Source organism: Astatotilapia calliptera, chromosome 17 (genome assembly GCF_964374335.1).
Source record: "Astatotilapia calliptera chromosome 17, fAstCal68.1, whole genome shotgun sequence".
NCBI lineage: Eukaryota > Metazoa > Chordata > Actinopteri > Cichliformes > Cichlidae > Astatotilapia > Astatotilapia calliptera.
In genome coordinates this window covers 39,427,815-39,444,073 of record NC_137438.1, presented here as the reverse complement: position 1 = coordinate 39,444,073, position 16,259 = coordinate 39,427,815, and the positions used below count along the sequence as shown (strand labels likewise).

The 16,259-nt window shown below is 45.9% G+C and overlaps 1 protein-coding gene across 2 annotated transcripts in view; it reads left to right on the top strand.

Moving 5' to 3' along the window:
• The window catches only part of adamts10 (ADAM metallopeptidase with thrombospondin type 1 motif, 10), a 60,308-nt gene extending 45,049 nt beyond the window's left edge, over positions 1-15,259 (top strand). The window contains exons 18-26 of one of the 2 annotated variants that reach the window (XM_026146383.2): positions 3,775-3,898; positions 6,504-6,584; positions 6,671-6,834; positions 6,925-7,051; positions 8,183-8,312; positions 8,575-8,779; positions 9,468-9,644; positions 10,624-10,789; positions 12,524-15,259. In XM_026146383.2, the coding sequence (XP_026002168.1) occupies positions 3,775-3,898; positions 6,504-6,584; positions 6,671-6,834; positions 6,925-7,051; positions 8,183-8,312; positions 8,575-8,779; positions 9,468-9,644; positions 10,624-10,789; positions 12,524-12,633 (1,284 nt within the window). In that variant the 3' untranslated portion in view covers positions 12,634-15,259. Of the gene's footprint in view, positions 1-3,774; positions 3,899-6,503; positions 6,585-6,670; positions 6,835-6,924; positions 7,052-8,182; positions 8,313-8,574; positions 8,780-9,467; positions 9,645-10,623; positions 10,790-10,859; positions 12,402-12,523 lie in introns of those variants that run through there. The other variant, XM_080291706.1, reaches the window with a different exon arrangement.
• Positions 15,260-16,259: the final 1,000 nt, after the last annotated feature.

Genomic DNA, 16,259 nt, shown 5'->3' with positions numbered 1-16,259 from the left:
AGATTGATTGACAACGGTCTACAGCCAATCAGGACGCAGAACACAATGCGCTGTTTAAAAAAAAAAAAGCATGCAAAATTGCACAAAAAAAAAATCAGCGAAGCAGCGAGGGACCGCTGTGTGTCGCTCATTGGTTTTTGCTTTGATGGTTGCACGTCCGTCGCCTTTAGTTTGCATAGACGGCACCGACTTGTCTGCAAACGCCCGCCAACGATTCAGTAAGTAGTTGTAGGTGAGTGCGAAGCAAGCCGTAAACGGTGTGGGTTTAGGGCTGGACCATGTTTGCTTCGTGGTAAACAGACAAACAGTCTTTGTTCCTGGTTTGTGCTTCACCAAGCTTCACGCTATGGGCAACTACGGCAACCAAAGCGATCGCAAGGAGGTTTTTTTGAACCACGGGAACCAACCACCAATCAAACTGCTCAGCAATGAATAGTAACCATGTGGTTTAACATTAATGTTTGTCAACCTAATGCAGCCTCTAAATAACATGCTTAACCTGTCAGTGAGCATAAAGCTCATTAATGAAAACAAAGTAACAAACTGCTGTGGATTTTGGCCCGTCTGTAGAAGAATGTAGTCAAAAGAAACCCTGGTGGTAACGTAGTGCAGCTTACATGGATCCCACTGAGTCCCAGTGGGTTTATTTTGGATGCACTTCCACTGTGGCGAGGGCAGAGAGAAGAAAAATCTACTCAGGATATCCAGCTTGTTGTTTAATAGTTGTAGCTCAGTTTTGTGCCAAAAGATTTTATTTTTCAGCTTCCCCTCCGCTGCCACTTACCCCCCAGTAAGCTCCTTTAATAAAAGTGCTTCAGACTGGTTTCACTGGAGCCGAGGAAGTTCCATCCAAAGAGACGACTTTGTTTATCAACACCCCCCCTCCTTCCCTCCTTCCCTCTGTAGTCTGCTCTGTTCTGCTCTGTAGGAACTCGGTGACCCTCCAGCTCAGCTGTGAGTCTGTCTGCGCTGCAGGCTGGCTTTCATTCACTCCGCTCTTATTATCTCTCGCTTTTTCTTTTTTCCCTCTACACCTCTCGACTCCTTTCTCTCCCTGTCCCAACTTTCCACCCCATCCTTTCCGTTGTTCGTGCAGTTTCTTTGTCTGCAGTCCACCTCTTATATGTTTATTGCACACATAAAACTTTAGCTAAACTGCACAGACATCTCTTTCTCATCACATCTGTGACTTCAAGCTGCTTTTGGATGCAAAGTTGCCGTCTAACAATCAGAGAGAGGAGAAACAGAAAGAACGATGGACGTGTGGGAGGTGGGAAAGGGCAGGGGAACAGATGTTGAGGACAACGTGTTGTTGCAAACATCTGCCGGGGTCTATTTCTTTGTCCCCTTTGGTGCAAATATAGAGTGTAGAAAACATTAGTAACACCTGTCAGGTAAATGCAGGTGCGACCTGTGCGCTCACGGGCTGATCTGCCCGGTTAAGAACCAAAGAGGATTCTGTGGATCGGATGATTTTTGAAGATTTCATTTTGGCACAGTTGCGACTTGACATTCCTAAGATAAAATCTACATGAAGTTTCAATTATTTTAGATTGTCTTGCAGTGGGTTTGGTCATTTTCATGACTGAGTTTCTTTCACAACATGTCAAACTAAAATCTAGGGCCAGATTTAAGTTAGCGTGACGCTTCGATTGCAAAAATGCGTCGATAGGAGTGGAAACTTCTGCGGGTGATCTGCTAACAATGCGCTAACCTATAAACAAAGATGCAGCAGGTTTATTTCGGTAAAATCAACACAATCTACCGAGAACAGTGCAAATTAGCCGCTCAAAAACAAACAGCCCCAGTGAGAGTAATCAACAAACCCAAATCATTCAGGCACAGGTTTGAGGCATGTGCTTTCTCCCAGGAAGCAGCAGGGCGGCTCAGCCCAACGAGGGGCAGCTGAGGGAGAATCGGTATGTCTTTATACAAGAACTCTTCTGTTGGGGAATGTCTGTGGGGTCTCGAAGATTGAAAAAGGAATTGTCTGGATAAATCGAACAGCCTAGTTGGAGTGCAGCGTTCATCCAGGGGAGTTACTACAAACTACTTCACCTTGTAAACATGCAGTCTGTGTGTAGCAACGTAGGAAGAACAAAGCAAAATATGATGCGTCCACTTAATGAAGTTGCTGTGGTACATGTAACATGCAGCATTTTGATGGATGTTTCAGTGTGTATCAGATACGTAACTGAGAAGTTAAAGAAGAAAAAATAAAGCAGAAAGTGTATTGGAAGCAAATAAACCAAAGAGTTTACAGTGTACACCAGTGACTGCAAATTAACTTAAATACAGTAATGATGTGAAACCTTAAACCCGTAAATCTGATTTATTAGTATTATTATTATATAATTATTGATCTCTGGCTCTCTTCCACAGCGTGTCTTTGTCCTGTCTTCCTTCTGTCACAGCAGATGGCCCCGCCCCTCCCTGAGCCTGTCTCTGTCGGAGGTTTCTTCCTGTTAAAAGGGAGTTTTTCCTTCCCACTGTCGCCAACGTGCTTGCTCATAGGGGGTTTCTCTCTAATACTGTGTGGTCTTTACCTACAGGTAAAGTGCCTTGAGGTGATTTTGGCACTATATAAGTAAAACTTACTGTGACAGAATATACATAACTAACGGCTTTTATGATCCACTGGCAGCATGTGGTTTTGGGTGGGACGCCTCTTGAAAGGATCATCGCCAAATTTTGGTGCACTCAAAGGTTTAGTGGATTCTAGGCAGATAAACTTGAATTGATTGGCACCGAGCACATTTTCCCCCACTGATTATTTGAATCAATTAACTTTTGATTTGATATATTTCAGTTACATTTTACAAATTATTGCTTTGTGTGTACATCCATTAAAAAAAATACGATTGTAATAAGGGAAGAATGATCGACCTTTTCATTTAGGAGCACAATCAGGGATAGAGTCACATGTGCTTGCTCATAGGGGGTCATATGATCATTGAGTTTTCTCTGTATGTACAATATAAAGCACCTTGAGGCAGCTGTTGTTGTGATTTGATGCTGTGTAAATAAAATTGAATTGAATTCAAAGAAAAACATCAAATTCAAATCTTTGAGGAACTCGTTCCTGGTTTGTTGTGACATGGGTGCCAATAACTAATTCACTGAGTCATTGTTTCAGCTCTAAAATAACGGTTTCTGGATCAATGTTTATATTTGTTGTATTTAGTTAGATTGATCGAATGGACACAGAGGTGGTATGTGTTTCATTTTCTGCTGTTTGAGGACGGGGAAACCCGATCTGGGCAACACGTGTTGGGATCTCTAAGATTATAAGCTTTTATATCTCACCCCCTCCTCACAAAGCCACCGGACGAATCAGCATTTTGACTCATTTAATTCTGATCCAATCGCTGTTAAAGTCATAATAAACGTAAGCCTAATTATCCTGCTGTACAATAAGCAGCTGCCACAGGAATATATGAGAATAAGAGCAGTTGCTATTCGTTTTCTGCACTTTTGTTTAGGTTTGCTTCGCTGTAAAACAGTTTGAGTAAAACCACCTGTAACGCTCATCATGAAATTTATTTATGTCGACAGCTATGAGTTTAGCAACCTAAGAGCTTTATGTCTGCACAGGATCAGAAAAACACATCTGGAGTTACCATCTGATATTTCTGTGTTTTGAAAAAGTGGCCTGGAAGACATTAGGAGGTAATCCCTCAGGCCGGCCTCTGACACCTCTCCACTTACTGACTGTGCCCCTTCACCCGTGACCCCGAGTGACCCTGCGGCTCACTAGTTTCTCCCTTCCTGCAGCACGTCGGTTGCGACCGTGTCCTCGGCTCAGACGTACGCGAGGACCGCTGCCGGATCTGCGGCGGCGACGGGAGCAGCTGCACGTCTGTGGAGGGAGTCTTCAACGACTCGCTGCCAGAAGGAGGTAGAGGACTAAAAATAATCACCGGTCAATGTGTAAAATGCTGCTGTGTTGTTCTCAGTAGATAAAGATTCATTTATTTGGGGCGGGGACTTACTGCTTTTACTTTCAATATTTGAACGGGGTCCACTTCTCCGAGATTTGGATTAAGTTGAGGTATTTGCCACGAGAAATTATGCAATGTAATTTATCTGTTGACCCAGAAATGTGCACATTTGGACGCTCTGGAGTCTGAGTGCACCTTGGAAAGCTGCCTTGCGGTGTGAGTTAGGATATCCCAGACTTTCAAAATATATAATTTAATTGTCTGTTCTCATGCAAACTGCTCACAGCAGCGTGCTGCAAGGGTTATTTACACGATAAAGGTAACTAAACTCTACATCACGTCCACACGCAATCTTTTATTTCAGCACCTGTTGCAGTCGGAGTTTGTCTGATAAATGCTTCGAGATTAATGATGTGTTTACACATAGCAGGTGAGAGTTGATGCACTCCAGACTTTCGGTTGGCCGTACAGATTGTAACAGTCACTTATCATTAGCACCTGGGGGAAAAAGGCAATTCCTGTTTTACAAAGTCTATAAATTCCTGAATATTCTTTTTATATGAATGCCACAGGAGTCTATGCATCCGTCCATCAGCTTCGAGTTTTCAGAAAGATATGCCTGCATGTCATCTGCATACCTTCATAACAAAATGTTGTTAGTGGGTTTAACCTGCACGGTGTCGCAGCATTAAGACAGAGCACAGGCCAGCTGCCAAATAAAAGTAGTTGGACGTTGTTTTGACGTGTAAAAGGAAACCAAACGTCACATCTGCATCAAATTCCACCCCAGGGTCATACGGACGCACAGCAAAACTCCTGGAAAACACTTAAGGAACGTGCAGATATAATCGTATGTTGCATACACCATACACTACATACATGTTGGTGCATTTATCCACTGGCCACCCAGGGACACGTGGCAGACAGATTTAGGTCAGGTCCGGCCAGCGTGGCTTGAGGTCCTGCTGCCGACGGATCTATTTCGGGTTACTTTCTCCCCACAACACCAACTCCAGAGTCTCTCACCCAACTGTCAACGCCTCTCACCCCCTCACAGGGACACACCCTGAGCAGGCAGCTGAACCACAGTGGCCAGGCCAGCCTGTCAACCCCAAGCCGAGGGATCCACTAACCTCAAAATATCTCACTTTATTGTTTCCTTTAAAAAAAGAAAGTCCATTAGTGAGGCTGAAGTGATGCTGCCCTGCAGCTGGAGCCAACTTTTGATCTGTGTCTTTGCAAAGGACGATACAGGCGGAGGGGCCACGGTCGAACACCCACTCCAATCTGTGCAATAACAGCGCAGCTACAGAACAAGCACTGTTAGTGGTAGTTGCACACCATATTTCAAAACCATGAGTGCTGCTGTAACATTTTCTTGGAAGGTTTTCAGAACCAGCTGCAGCAGTCTGCAGATGTGCCCAGACCAGTTAAGGAGGCACTGGTGAGCACAGCCGGTGCTGAAGTTCATCCCAAAGGTGTTTGATGGGGTTTAAACACCTTTGGGGCCACATGGACAAACGTGGCTACAGATTTCTTGGCACAATACATTTTTATCAGTACAACCAGCAGATGTGGCTCACTTGGATTTTAAATGTAAACTCACAAACTTGATCACAGCATGTTCTCATCTCCAGCCAAACTCAAACTGCAGGCACAGGACGGCCTATTCTGGTCGCCGGCAGAGTTATGAGTAGCAGAATCATTCAGTCGTGTCCACAGCGAGATTTTGATCTCATTAAACTTCTAAAGCCTCCAGGCAGTGCTTCTCTTCCTCTCTGTTTCGGTGATTTCAGGGCTCCCTGTGGAGCTTTTGACCTCCAGTAGAGCTGCGGAGCACGATGTGGGACCTAAATCTATGACTTCCTGTCAGACCGTTTCACTGTACCGGGCAGATGAGTAGGATTCCTTTGAATGTGTTCGGACTGCTGGTGAAAAAAGGCACTGGCACATTTGTAGACATTTCAAGTCTCCGGCCAGTCTACCTGCCTCACTGCCGGTCTGGTTGTGATAGGCAGTGAGAAGCCGGGTCCGGGTGCTGCACAGATCATTTGCTCTCTGTTTACCACACAGCTACTCTTTGTCTGAGGCTAAATGCTTCTCACTCTTTTCAAGTAAGCATCTCCTCCTACAGACCCAGAGCTGGGTCACTCTCAGGTCACGGGGTATACTTTATTTCTTCTTTTGTTCATTCCTTCTTCCTCTATGAGCTGAAGTTATTTACAGGGCTGCATCGGCTGGACTGCTGGCCTCACGGCAGAACAGATCCGAGGAAAGCAGTGGGAGAGCGGTTGGAGGTGAGACGAGCATAAAAGGGGACAAGAGACCAAAACAGATGGAAGGAAAAAGGAGAGAAGTTGGCTCTTGGCATAGTTCTCGCTCTCGAGCAAAGAGCCGAGGACCGCTGCCCAGGAATGCAGCTGGAATCTATAGCCTCTGCTTAGCCCATCGGCGTCCCACGAAGCTAAACACTACTTATGCATCACTCCCGTGATCCTGGGAGAATAAAGCTCGTTCGCTCAGTTTTCACCTTTTGACTTTGTGTGGCTTTATGTGTCTCAGGTTATGAAGAGGTGGTCAGAATTCCCAAAGGGTCCGTGTTCATCCACATACAGGAGCTCAACATCTCCCTCAACTACCTTGGTAAGACGATGCCCTGTTAGATTAGTATGCAAGTAGTTAAAAACAAGTCGTTGCACATAATAATCTTTTATGTCACTGCACCCCAGCACTGAAGAGTAAAGGCGATCAGTACTTCATCAATGGGAAGCTCAACATTGACACGCCACGCAGGTTCAATATCGCCGGCACCACGTTCCACTACAGGCGGCCCGCCGATGGGCCGGAAAGTCTCGAAGCTCTGGGGCCGACAAACATCACCCTGTTCGTCATGGTAAGAACAAGAGCAGAGACGCTCCGAGCAGGCCTTCTGAAAAGGAGGCAATACTAAGTGAGTCAGCTTGAATTTTCCTTTTTCGTATAGGTGCTGGTGAGGGAAGAAAACCCAGGGATACACTATCGTTTCAACCCGCCCCTCAGCAGGGATCCTCTGAATGGCTTTGCCTGGCACTACACCTCGTGGTCTCGCTGCTCAGCTCTCTGCGCTGGAGGTAGACGACACAAACGGGTGCCGGCGGCTCGATTCCCCGGCTGCACCTGGTTGTAGCTAAAATAATCTGCTGCTAATGTTAGATGAACTTGTTCCAACGCCACGCAAACACCAAGCTGCTGGGATTAACTCGCTTTTGAATGTATGAAATCACAAATACACTGGCGTTCAAGGACACAAGCCATGATTGCTTGTTTCACTCATGCAACGTGTTCTTAACCTCAGGCCGGCTCCTGTGTTTGCAGTTTTTATGCTAAACTAAGTAGCTGCTCGGTGCGCGGCCGTCTCCTGTTTTTCCAGCAGACTCGAGAGAGTAATCTCAATTTCCTCATCTAACAAATATGAAAGAATTTCACAAAGAATGTTTTGGTCAGGAGCTTTGACCCGATGCACGCTTGTTTCTCTCTAAACATGCACAAACACACACACACAAGCCCGCGGCATAAATCCCAGTAGGCGAGCGCTGACCCGGAGAAGACACTGGAGTTTTCTTGGAGTCGAAGCCAGAGGTGTTGGAGCACATCTCCGTAAGCTTCAGCAGTATCACACGTAGCCAACTTTTATTTTTCCTCCCCGGCGTTCGTGAGTTAATGACCCATTTCGCTTTACGTGATAAGAACTTGTTTTCCCTCTGGATGAATTGGCGTGGAGGCTGTGAATATAGAAGGAAACATTCAGACAGCTGCTTTTGTTTGTTGCGCTCTCTTTGTGGAAGCTTCACCTTGAAGTCTAAGGAGGCAAACATCACCTGGATGACTGAGAACCTACACAGATGTGTTATAAAGTAGACTTCCCTGGCTTTCACAGCTTAAACGAGCATTTAAGACACGACTGCGTACAATATGACGCTCGATCGGACAATGTTTACTCCCTACCAGCCGCTCGCAGCAGGTAGCTGCTCTTCTCGAGCCCGGCTCTGCTGAAGGTCACTTCCTGTTAAAAGGTTTTTCCTTCCCACTGTTGCCTAGTACCTGCTCAGAGGGGCTCATTTGATCGTTGCTGGTCTTTACCTTACAATATAAAGCGCCTTGAGACGACTGTTATTGTGATTTGTCACCATATCAATAGAGTTGAGTTAAATGATTATGGTCGACGCCTTAAACGTGTTAATAAGAGACGCTTTTGCCTGTAGGTATGCAGATCCAGCAGGTGGTGTGTAAGAAGCAGGCGGATCAGTCAGCCGTCTACAACCACTTCTGTGACAAGAAGAGCAAACCCAAAGAGAAGAGACGATCCTGCAACACTGAGCCGTGCTCCCCAACGTGAGTGGACTCACATGAGATTTCTGGATTTCCACTGAAACGTCTGTTATCACTGTGTACTCTATATCTGTCTAAAACTGCAGGTTTCAGTTTAGGTTCCTGTTACTCTTTCTATGATTTGGGCTGTTTTGTGTTTATTAGCTTGGCACGTTTGCACCTTTTCTACCTGTGCTCTGCTTTTTTATGCTATCATCTCCCTGCTTTTATTGTCATTACACTGTCCTCGTTTGTGTTACGTCACACGCATCCACACATCTTCTAGCTGGTGGACAGGAGAGTGGTCAGAGTGCAGCCGCAGCTGTAACGGCGGCCTGCGGACTCGGGAGGTGTTATGCAAAAGGAGGATCTCCACAACGGAGGAGAAGATCCTGGACGACTCAGCCTGCACCCCCCCTCGCCCTTCATTCACTGAGCCCTGCAACAACCACAGCTGCCCCCCTGAATGGCTGGCCCTGGACTGGTCGGAGGTAGGCCGGCCATCTGAGCGTTTCCCAAGAGAGCACTCTTGCTGTGTTTTTTAGGCAGCTCGTGTCTGATTTTGAAGCAATGCCTGAGTTTGAGAAATTCCTCTCGGATGAAGCAGTCGTTTCTTTTCCAGTTGAACCCAAGAAACCCAAACGTCTGCCAGCACAGAAAGTAAGAGTACCTTAGCCTTGAAATACACAACAGGGGCACGGAGCTCTGAACATGCAGCGTCACTCACGAATGCATGCTGTTAAAACCGTCACAGGGGAATGTGACAGCTAGTTTGAGGAAGTTTAAGGCTGTCGGAGCGCCGTGACTCTCTTATGCGACACGTCTTGTTGGTTGTTGCTTAACTACAACAGTATAAAAAGTCCTTCTTGTTCACTGCTTTGTTCCTGGAACGAAACTTTGTTCTCACAGTTCTGGATGAATTGAAACTGAATTAAATAGTGTCAGAAATCAGTCCGGGTTCAACTTTTCTCTGACGTCTTATGTAATGTAGCCATGGCAGGAATTAGGCCCAGCTGTTTTACAGGAACTCTGTAGTTTCTCAGCTTTGTTTCCTGTACAGCTGCTGCCCTCTGCTGAGAGAGTTGCGGTTTTACAAGCTGCAGCCTGCTGCACCTTCGCCTGGCTTCCTCTCTCGACCTTCCTGCCTGATGTTTTCTCTCTTTCCTTTTCTCTCTGCAGTGCACCCCCAGCTGTGGCCCTGGCTACAGGCACCGCGTGGTTTTGTGTAAGAGTGGGGAGAGTGGCGACACGCTGCCAGAGTCCAAGTGTCCAAAACTTGGCCGGCCCACCTCCAGGGTCCGCTGTAATCTGCAGCGCTGCCCTCCCCCTCAGTGGGTGACGGGTCCCTGGGGAGAGGTAAAACACAGACTCGGAAACATATTGGCCCCTTCCTGATTTCTTAGTTTTTTTGCTTATTTGTCACACTTACATGTTTCAGACAGACAAACAAGTTTTAATATTAGACAAAGACAACCCAAGTAAATACAGGTTTTAAATTATGATTTTGTCGTTAGGGGGGAAAATGTGACAGAGCCCTTAAACCTGGCTGTGCCACTCTCGGCAGCAAGAGCTGCAAAATCAGGCGTTTGCGATATCTGACTTTCACATCGCTGTGGAGGAATTTTTGCCCATTCCTCTTTGCAGAATAGTTGTAATTCATCCACGTCGGAGCGTTTCTTTTTTTATCGCCTGTTTGAGGACACGCCAGAGTCACTCCAAAACCTTCATTTTGTTATTTTAGCCATTCTCCCATCGGCGCCGTTGACCCGGTCTCTTTCTGATTGTTGAATCATGAACTCTGAGTTGAACTGACGCAGGCCTGCGAGGTTCACCACCGCTCTCACCGTGGTTCACTGCAGTCCCAAAACTTCCAGACTGTGTTTTTAGATTGTTGTGTGTCTTTTAGCCTGCTTCAGTCACACAGCTTCAGTTTAAGTGGTTTTTCAATCCGGCACGTCTGGCAGTAATCGGGGCTGGTTATAGCCGCAGAAATGAAACTCAAGCAACTACCTTTTCACATGAAGCCAGGTTGGTTTAGCTTTTTATTGCCATAATAAATTAAATCATCCTTTAAAAACTGCATTTTATGTGTTTTGTTTATTTTTTTACTAATGTTAAAATTTGTTTGATAATCTGAAACATGTAAGAGAGACAAATATGAAAGAACAGGGAATCAGGAACGCTTTCGTGGCCCTGTGTACACTCGTACAGTCTCTCACATACACTAATATTGACGGCGATATCCATCTGACGCATGTCTTTGTTCTCAGTGAAATGACTGCAGTTGTAAGCGCAGGATTCATTGTGTCTCTAAACGTGCGTCTTTGTGCTGTAGTGTTCTGCAAAGTGTGGTCTGGGTCAGGAGATGCGCTCAGTGCAGTGTCTGACCCACACGGGACAGCCCTCCAACGAGTGTCTGGATCATCAGCGGCCTGTAGCCATGCAGCAGTGCAAGAGTAAATGTGACACCAGTCTGCCCGTCAGCATAGAAAACCCTGAAGGTGAGAGCTTCCTGCCTTCTTTGACTGTCCTGCAACGTAATGTTGAATAAAACGAATCTTCTTCCTTTAGCGGTCGCCACAGGAAATCATCTGCGTCCACTCACCCTGTCCTCCTGTCACACTAACCCTCCTTCACTACATCAATAAATCTTTTCCTCCTGGTTCACAACATCTTTAACATCTTTAGTTAAACATGTCCGTCATCCCTCCTCTGAACATCTCAGCCTTTCAACTGTTCAATTAAAGAAACTGGAACAAATTATGTGCTTTAGTAACGAAAAGCCTAAAGAACAAATCTGAAATTGTGACGATGAGCTGTGGGGAACGTGGCAGCGGTGTGAGGACCCAAATGCAAAATGAAAGCATAATATGTTCCAAAAACACAAGCAAACATTTTCACCTCGAGCGGATATATTAGTAAGTATATGGTAATGTGGACGACTACACAAAGGACGAGGGAAGAATGAGGCGCTAAATACAAAAGGTAACGAGGCGAAACAATTAGACGAGTGAAGCAGAAATACAGCAAAGTCACAGCGGACTACCAAAGTAAAACAGGAAGTACCTAACCTGGGAGGACGGACTCGCAGGAACAAACTTGGCACGAAAGAGGAAGAAAACAATAAACTAAGCAAAATAAATTTGACTCAAAGTAACCAGAAAGTGAAATAGGAAGTAGGGCTTGGGGTGGCAAACAATAATAAACAAACTGCAGCACAACTTTAAATAACAACGAGCATTAAAATATATTTTTTTAATTTGTCTTGTGTAGATTTAAGTGAAAGCACCCGAGTTAAGTTTCGCTTGTTGTGTTTAGCTTCAATCTGTTGTGCTGATCTTGTTCATTTAAGTTAAACTGGTTGACCAGTTAGCAGTGGTACCAGCTGACATGGTGTAATCGGATTACACCATTTTCAGTGTAACAAGAATCAAAAGAGATGCTAATCGTGCTAAGGGCGAGTGGACCAGCGGCCCCCAACCCTCGGGCGGTACCAGGCCGTGAGTCGTTTGGTACCGGGCCGCCAGAGTTGAGGCTCAGGTGTGACATTTATGGTTTCCAGGGGTTTTTTTAAAGTTTTTATCGTTAACTCGGTTTCCCCGGGTATTTTCCCGTGTGTTATAAATAAATCTTCTTTTTTTGGTGCTGCTTTGATTTTGTTGTATTTATCCGCGAGACCTTAAATCAGAATCAGAAAGGGTTTTATGTTGAGCAGGTTTACAACGTTAGGAAATTGCTGCGGTGCTTCAGTGCAAAACATACTGTCAGACAACACTTAAATAAAAACAAAAATAAAAGTGCTAAGCAGATAGATGTCTGCTGGTCCGTGAAAATATTGTCGGACATAAATCGGTCGGTGGTGCAAAAAAAGGTTGGGGACCGCTGAAGACTACAACTTTAGACAACACCAGCAAATAGAAAAACAATGCAAAAGCACGCAAAGCATGAAGGAAGTCGAATAAAACACAATAGATGGAGACAGAATATGAATAAAATATAAATCCTTTATAAAGACTTTAACGACGGACCAGCTGCTGAGACGACAGAAAGTGCAAACAAAGGATTGTTTAGTGCGAGAGAGAAAAACACTTCTGCAGCGTTTTTCTCTCTACCTGCGTTTCCTTAAACTGCAGTGCGACTGAGCTTTCAGGGCCGACGCATTAAGCAGTCGGGCTGAACGGTGAGAACATACAAAGATGACGCACCAATCAAGCTTTTGTCTGTCTCCCCCTCAGAGTGCAAAGATGTGAACACTGTGGCCTACTGCCCCCTGGTGCTCAGGTTCAAGTTCTGCAGCCGGCCATATTTCAGACAAATGTGCTGCAAGACGTGCCAGGGACACTGACTCCACGAGCATCCGGCATCCATCTTTGGGTCCTGCACACTCACACAGTAAGCCTGAAACCCTCCCACTGAGCCTCATAGCAGCACCCCTCACTCTGCCTCCGTCGCAGGAGCGTGGGATCTAACTGGGACGCCATCACACGGACGCCCGGTCCTATATCTGGTCGGAGGAGCTGTTATTCTCCAGCCAGGACCCAGATCGGACACCTCTCCGGGCCGAGCTGAGTTCATACATTCCACTGGAGGGAAGGCTGTTGAGACCCGGAGAGGCAGAGAGACTGAGATTACCTTCCCCCCTCTCTCTCTCTGTCTCTCTAAACTTTCCCTTTATTCTAATATTTTGGTGCTACTGTATTTCTCTTTGGCCACAGGACTGGTTGCAGTACTTTTGAACCCCGCTTGTTTGTTTGAGTGTCTGAAAAGTTTAGCCTTAGCTCTTGAACCTCTGTGTTAGGCGGTGATATTTGCTTAGTTAGTCGTTTTTCAGAAATCCACTTTGTAAAGACAATTATTTTCCAGATCATCCCCACCCACAGAAAAGGAATACGGTTGCAGGTAGATCATCTGCGTCTATGTTATCAGATAGCTTTTACTTGACCGCGTCGTTTTTATGTCGTTGCTTTGTTCCGTGTCGGCGTATTCATCGAGTTCTCGCTGTTATTCAGCTGAAGTATGAGCAGAGTCCGATTTGCACAAAGAGTTTGAGGAATTTTGTATTTCGTGTTCGTTTTCGTGTGATTTGATGTCTGTGTGGAGACTATAAATGTCTCGCCGCAGTGAACATGCCACAGTCTTGCCATGTCGGTTACTTTGCTTAAACGTAATCACCTCGGCTGTACGACATCGCTTCTCTCGACGGCGCTTCATCCACGAAGGATCCAAATGAAGGAAAATCCACTCGTCAGAGCGCGCGGCGCGTCACGGTGAGCCAGCGCTGCCTGCGGGAACATGCACGGCGAGGATGAGAGAAGACACCTGACCAGGCGGCCTTTCAGAGAGCGTTGTTATCGCAGGGGTGCGCGATTCACAGGCGGCCTTAAGCCTTCGTTCAGACTCCTGTGGGAGCAACGCTGACATCACATTTCTCAGCTCACGTGTGGTCATGTCACCCTCTCAGCAGCTGGGAGCGTGCCAGCCACAGGCTCGCATTGTCTTCCCCGTTGCAGTGCAGGATTCATGCATGACCAAGTTTTAATGACCCACTTTTCCAAATGCAGTTTCAGCTGCTTTTATATTACAGATCATGCCGCCTACTGCGGCTCAGCATGATTCATCAGATCTGACGGCATAAGCGTGACATGTGATGTGCTCTGAAAGCCCGCTGTGGTTCCACTCTTCGCAGAAGTCCCCGCTGGTCACAGCTGAAAGCAGCGCCACGTAACGCTAAATGTCATCACAATGAGAGGAAGCTGCAGCACGTCTTTAATTGTTCTTCCCTTTTTTGTTTTCTCCTATGGTGCTCTGGTTTTGAATGGTGCTATCACTTCACTGTTGTTGCCGGTTTAAACACTTAGAATCCGTTTGAGCCTTTTGTGTTGAGTACTGACCTGCAGAGGTGGCCTGTGGCGTGCAGCTGCTTGGGGTCCTGCACCTGCCAGGCGCTGCGTTTGGGTTCCTCTGATTTTTCATACGTAACGCTGCTTTACTCGGGCTGCGGTCGAATAGTCAGTCTTTCCTGGGAAGCGTCTACGTAGCAGCTGTAATAAGAGCTCCGGTGCGTCTTTATTACCTCATTTAGCAGATGAGTCCTTTTTTACACAGCCGGCAGAAAACGCAGCAGGATCAGGCCGAGCAGGTGACCTGTCCCAGCACGGTAGACCCGCCTGCCCAGCATTAGGCAGCCCACTGCCATGAATCCTCCTCCACATCTTTCCGTGACCTCATCATGCTTCCCATCCATGTCAGCAGGAAGCAGGAACGTTTCCTTCGTCTTTTTCCTTTTTTCCTCCAGCTGTTCGACTGCAGCCTTCAGTGCAGCGCCTTCAAATCCCAAAGTGCAGCTCACCACATTTGTGGATCGTTTGAAAAACAAAACATTTTGATATTCAGAAAACTGACTTTTGGAGATCTGTGCACAGCTTCTCAAACATTACCCTGCTAATCATCAAGTATATTTATAAGAAGTGCACTCGGGTATAACCTGTAACATTTGAGAGCGTAATTGTTGCAGAGAATCCCGTTAAAGCTCATTTACACCTGGTACCGACTCGCCATCGCGTCAGCTGCGCACACGTGATTGTGTCACGGTGCAAACGCTGGTTAGCGTCACAGATGTAGTTCACGTCTAAATCGCTTTTAATGATCGAACGCTGAAGCGATGGCGTCGCCGCTGTCACGCGTGCACGAGCCGACAGGGAGGAGAGCCGGCAGACGCTGAACGTTTCCCCTGCATCGACATCACTGATACCAGGTGTAACTGTGGAGCTATGACGAGAGCGCAAACCCGACTTACCTGATCCAAGAGGAGGGACAGCTTCAGTATTTGTTATTCTGTTTTACACATGCTAATTATAACATGACATGTACTGTATATTGTTTAATACTATAGAAGACGAATCCATTTGTCCCCCATGTAAATCTTTTGTCAAAGGAAATATTAAAAATGATTAAACGTGGTGCAATGTTGATTGTAAGGATTTCTTTATTTTCTTATTAGAATTTTAGGTTTCCGTCATCAAATCTGTCATCCATATTTGTACGTATGACACAGCTGGACTAAAATATCACCGCGTGTCATCCCGCCCGAGGTTTAGATCGTCAGTTCGTCTATTTCTGGATCTGCCCTCTGTCACGGAAAAGTTGACACAAGAACCTCTTCCTTTTGTCTCAGTGAGACTTCACTCGTTTACCAATCTTTAAAATAATGAAAATGGTGACGTGAAAGTTTCTCGATATTTTTATGATACATTTTTATTTATTTAAAGCCGAGGAAAATTTAGTTTGCTCAGATTCTTTAATACTAAGAACGCCACAGCAGCGTTAACTCAGCAGAAGTTCCATCCATCCATTTTCCTCGTGTTCAATTCAGGGTTTAATACAATAATCAAGTCTAAATAAAAAACTCCTGTGCAGATCCATAATAATAATAATAACTTTATCAATAATAACTTTATTGATCACATTCACTCAGTGAAGCATGTAATGTAGGAAACCACATGACTCGTGAGAACACATTTTACACCAGTTTGAAATCTGAACAAAGCGTCCTCTCAGTTTCTGTAGATCTATATCTATAGAGAGAGATCTTGGGGTTATTTGCTTCAGCTTATCAGGGTCGCGGGGGGGGGGGGGGGGGGGGGGCAGTCTTAGGGCGAGAGGCAGGGTGCACCCTGGACAGGTCACAGGGATAACACAGAGAACCATTCGCACTGCCACATCCACACCTATTTAGAGTTTCCAATTAACCTAACCCCACTAACTGGGTGTCTTTGGACCGTGGGAGGAAGCCAGAGCACGCAGACACGGGGAGAACATGCAAACTCCACAGACCTTCTTGCTGTGAGGCAAACGTGCTAACCACCGTGCCACCGTGTATATATATCTCTATATTTATCTATATAGATATATTTTTTCTACTTACTTCTTGCTTTTCTACTCTGACGGAGCACTCAAAGAGCTTTACACAGG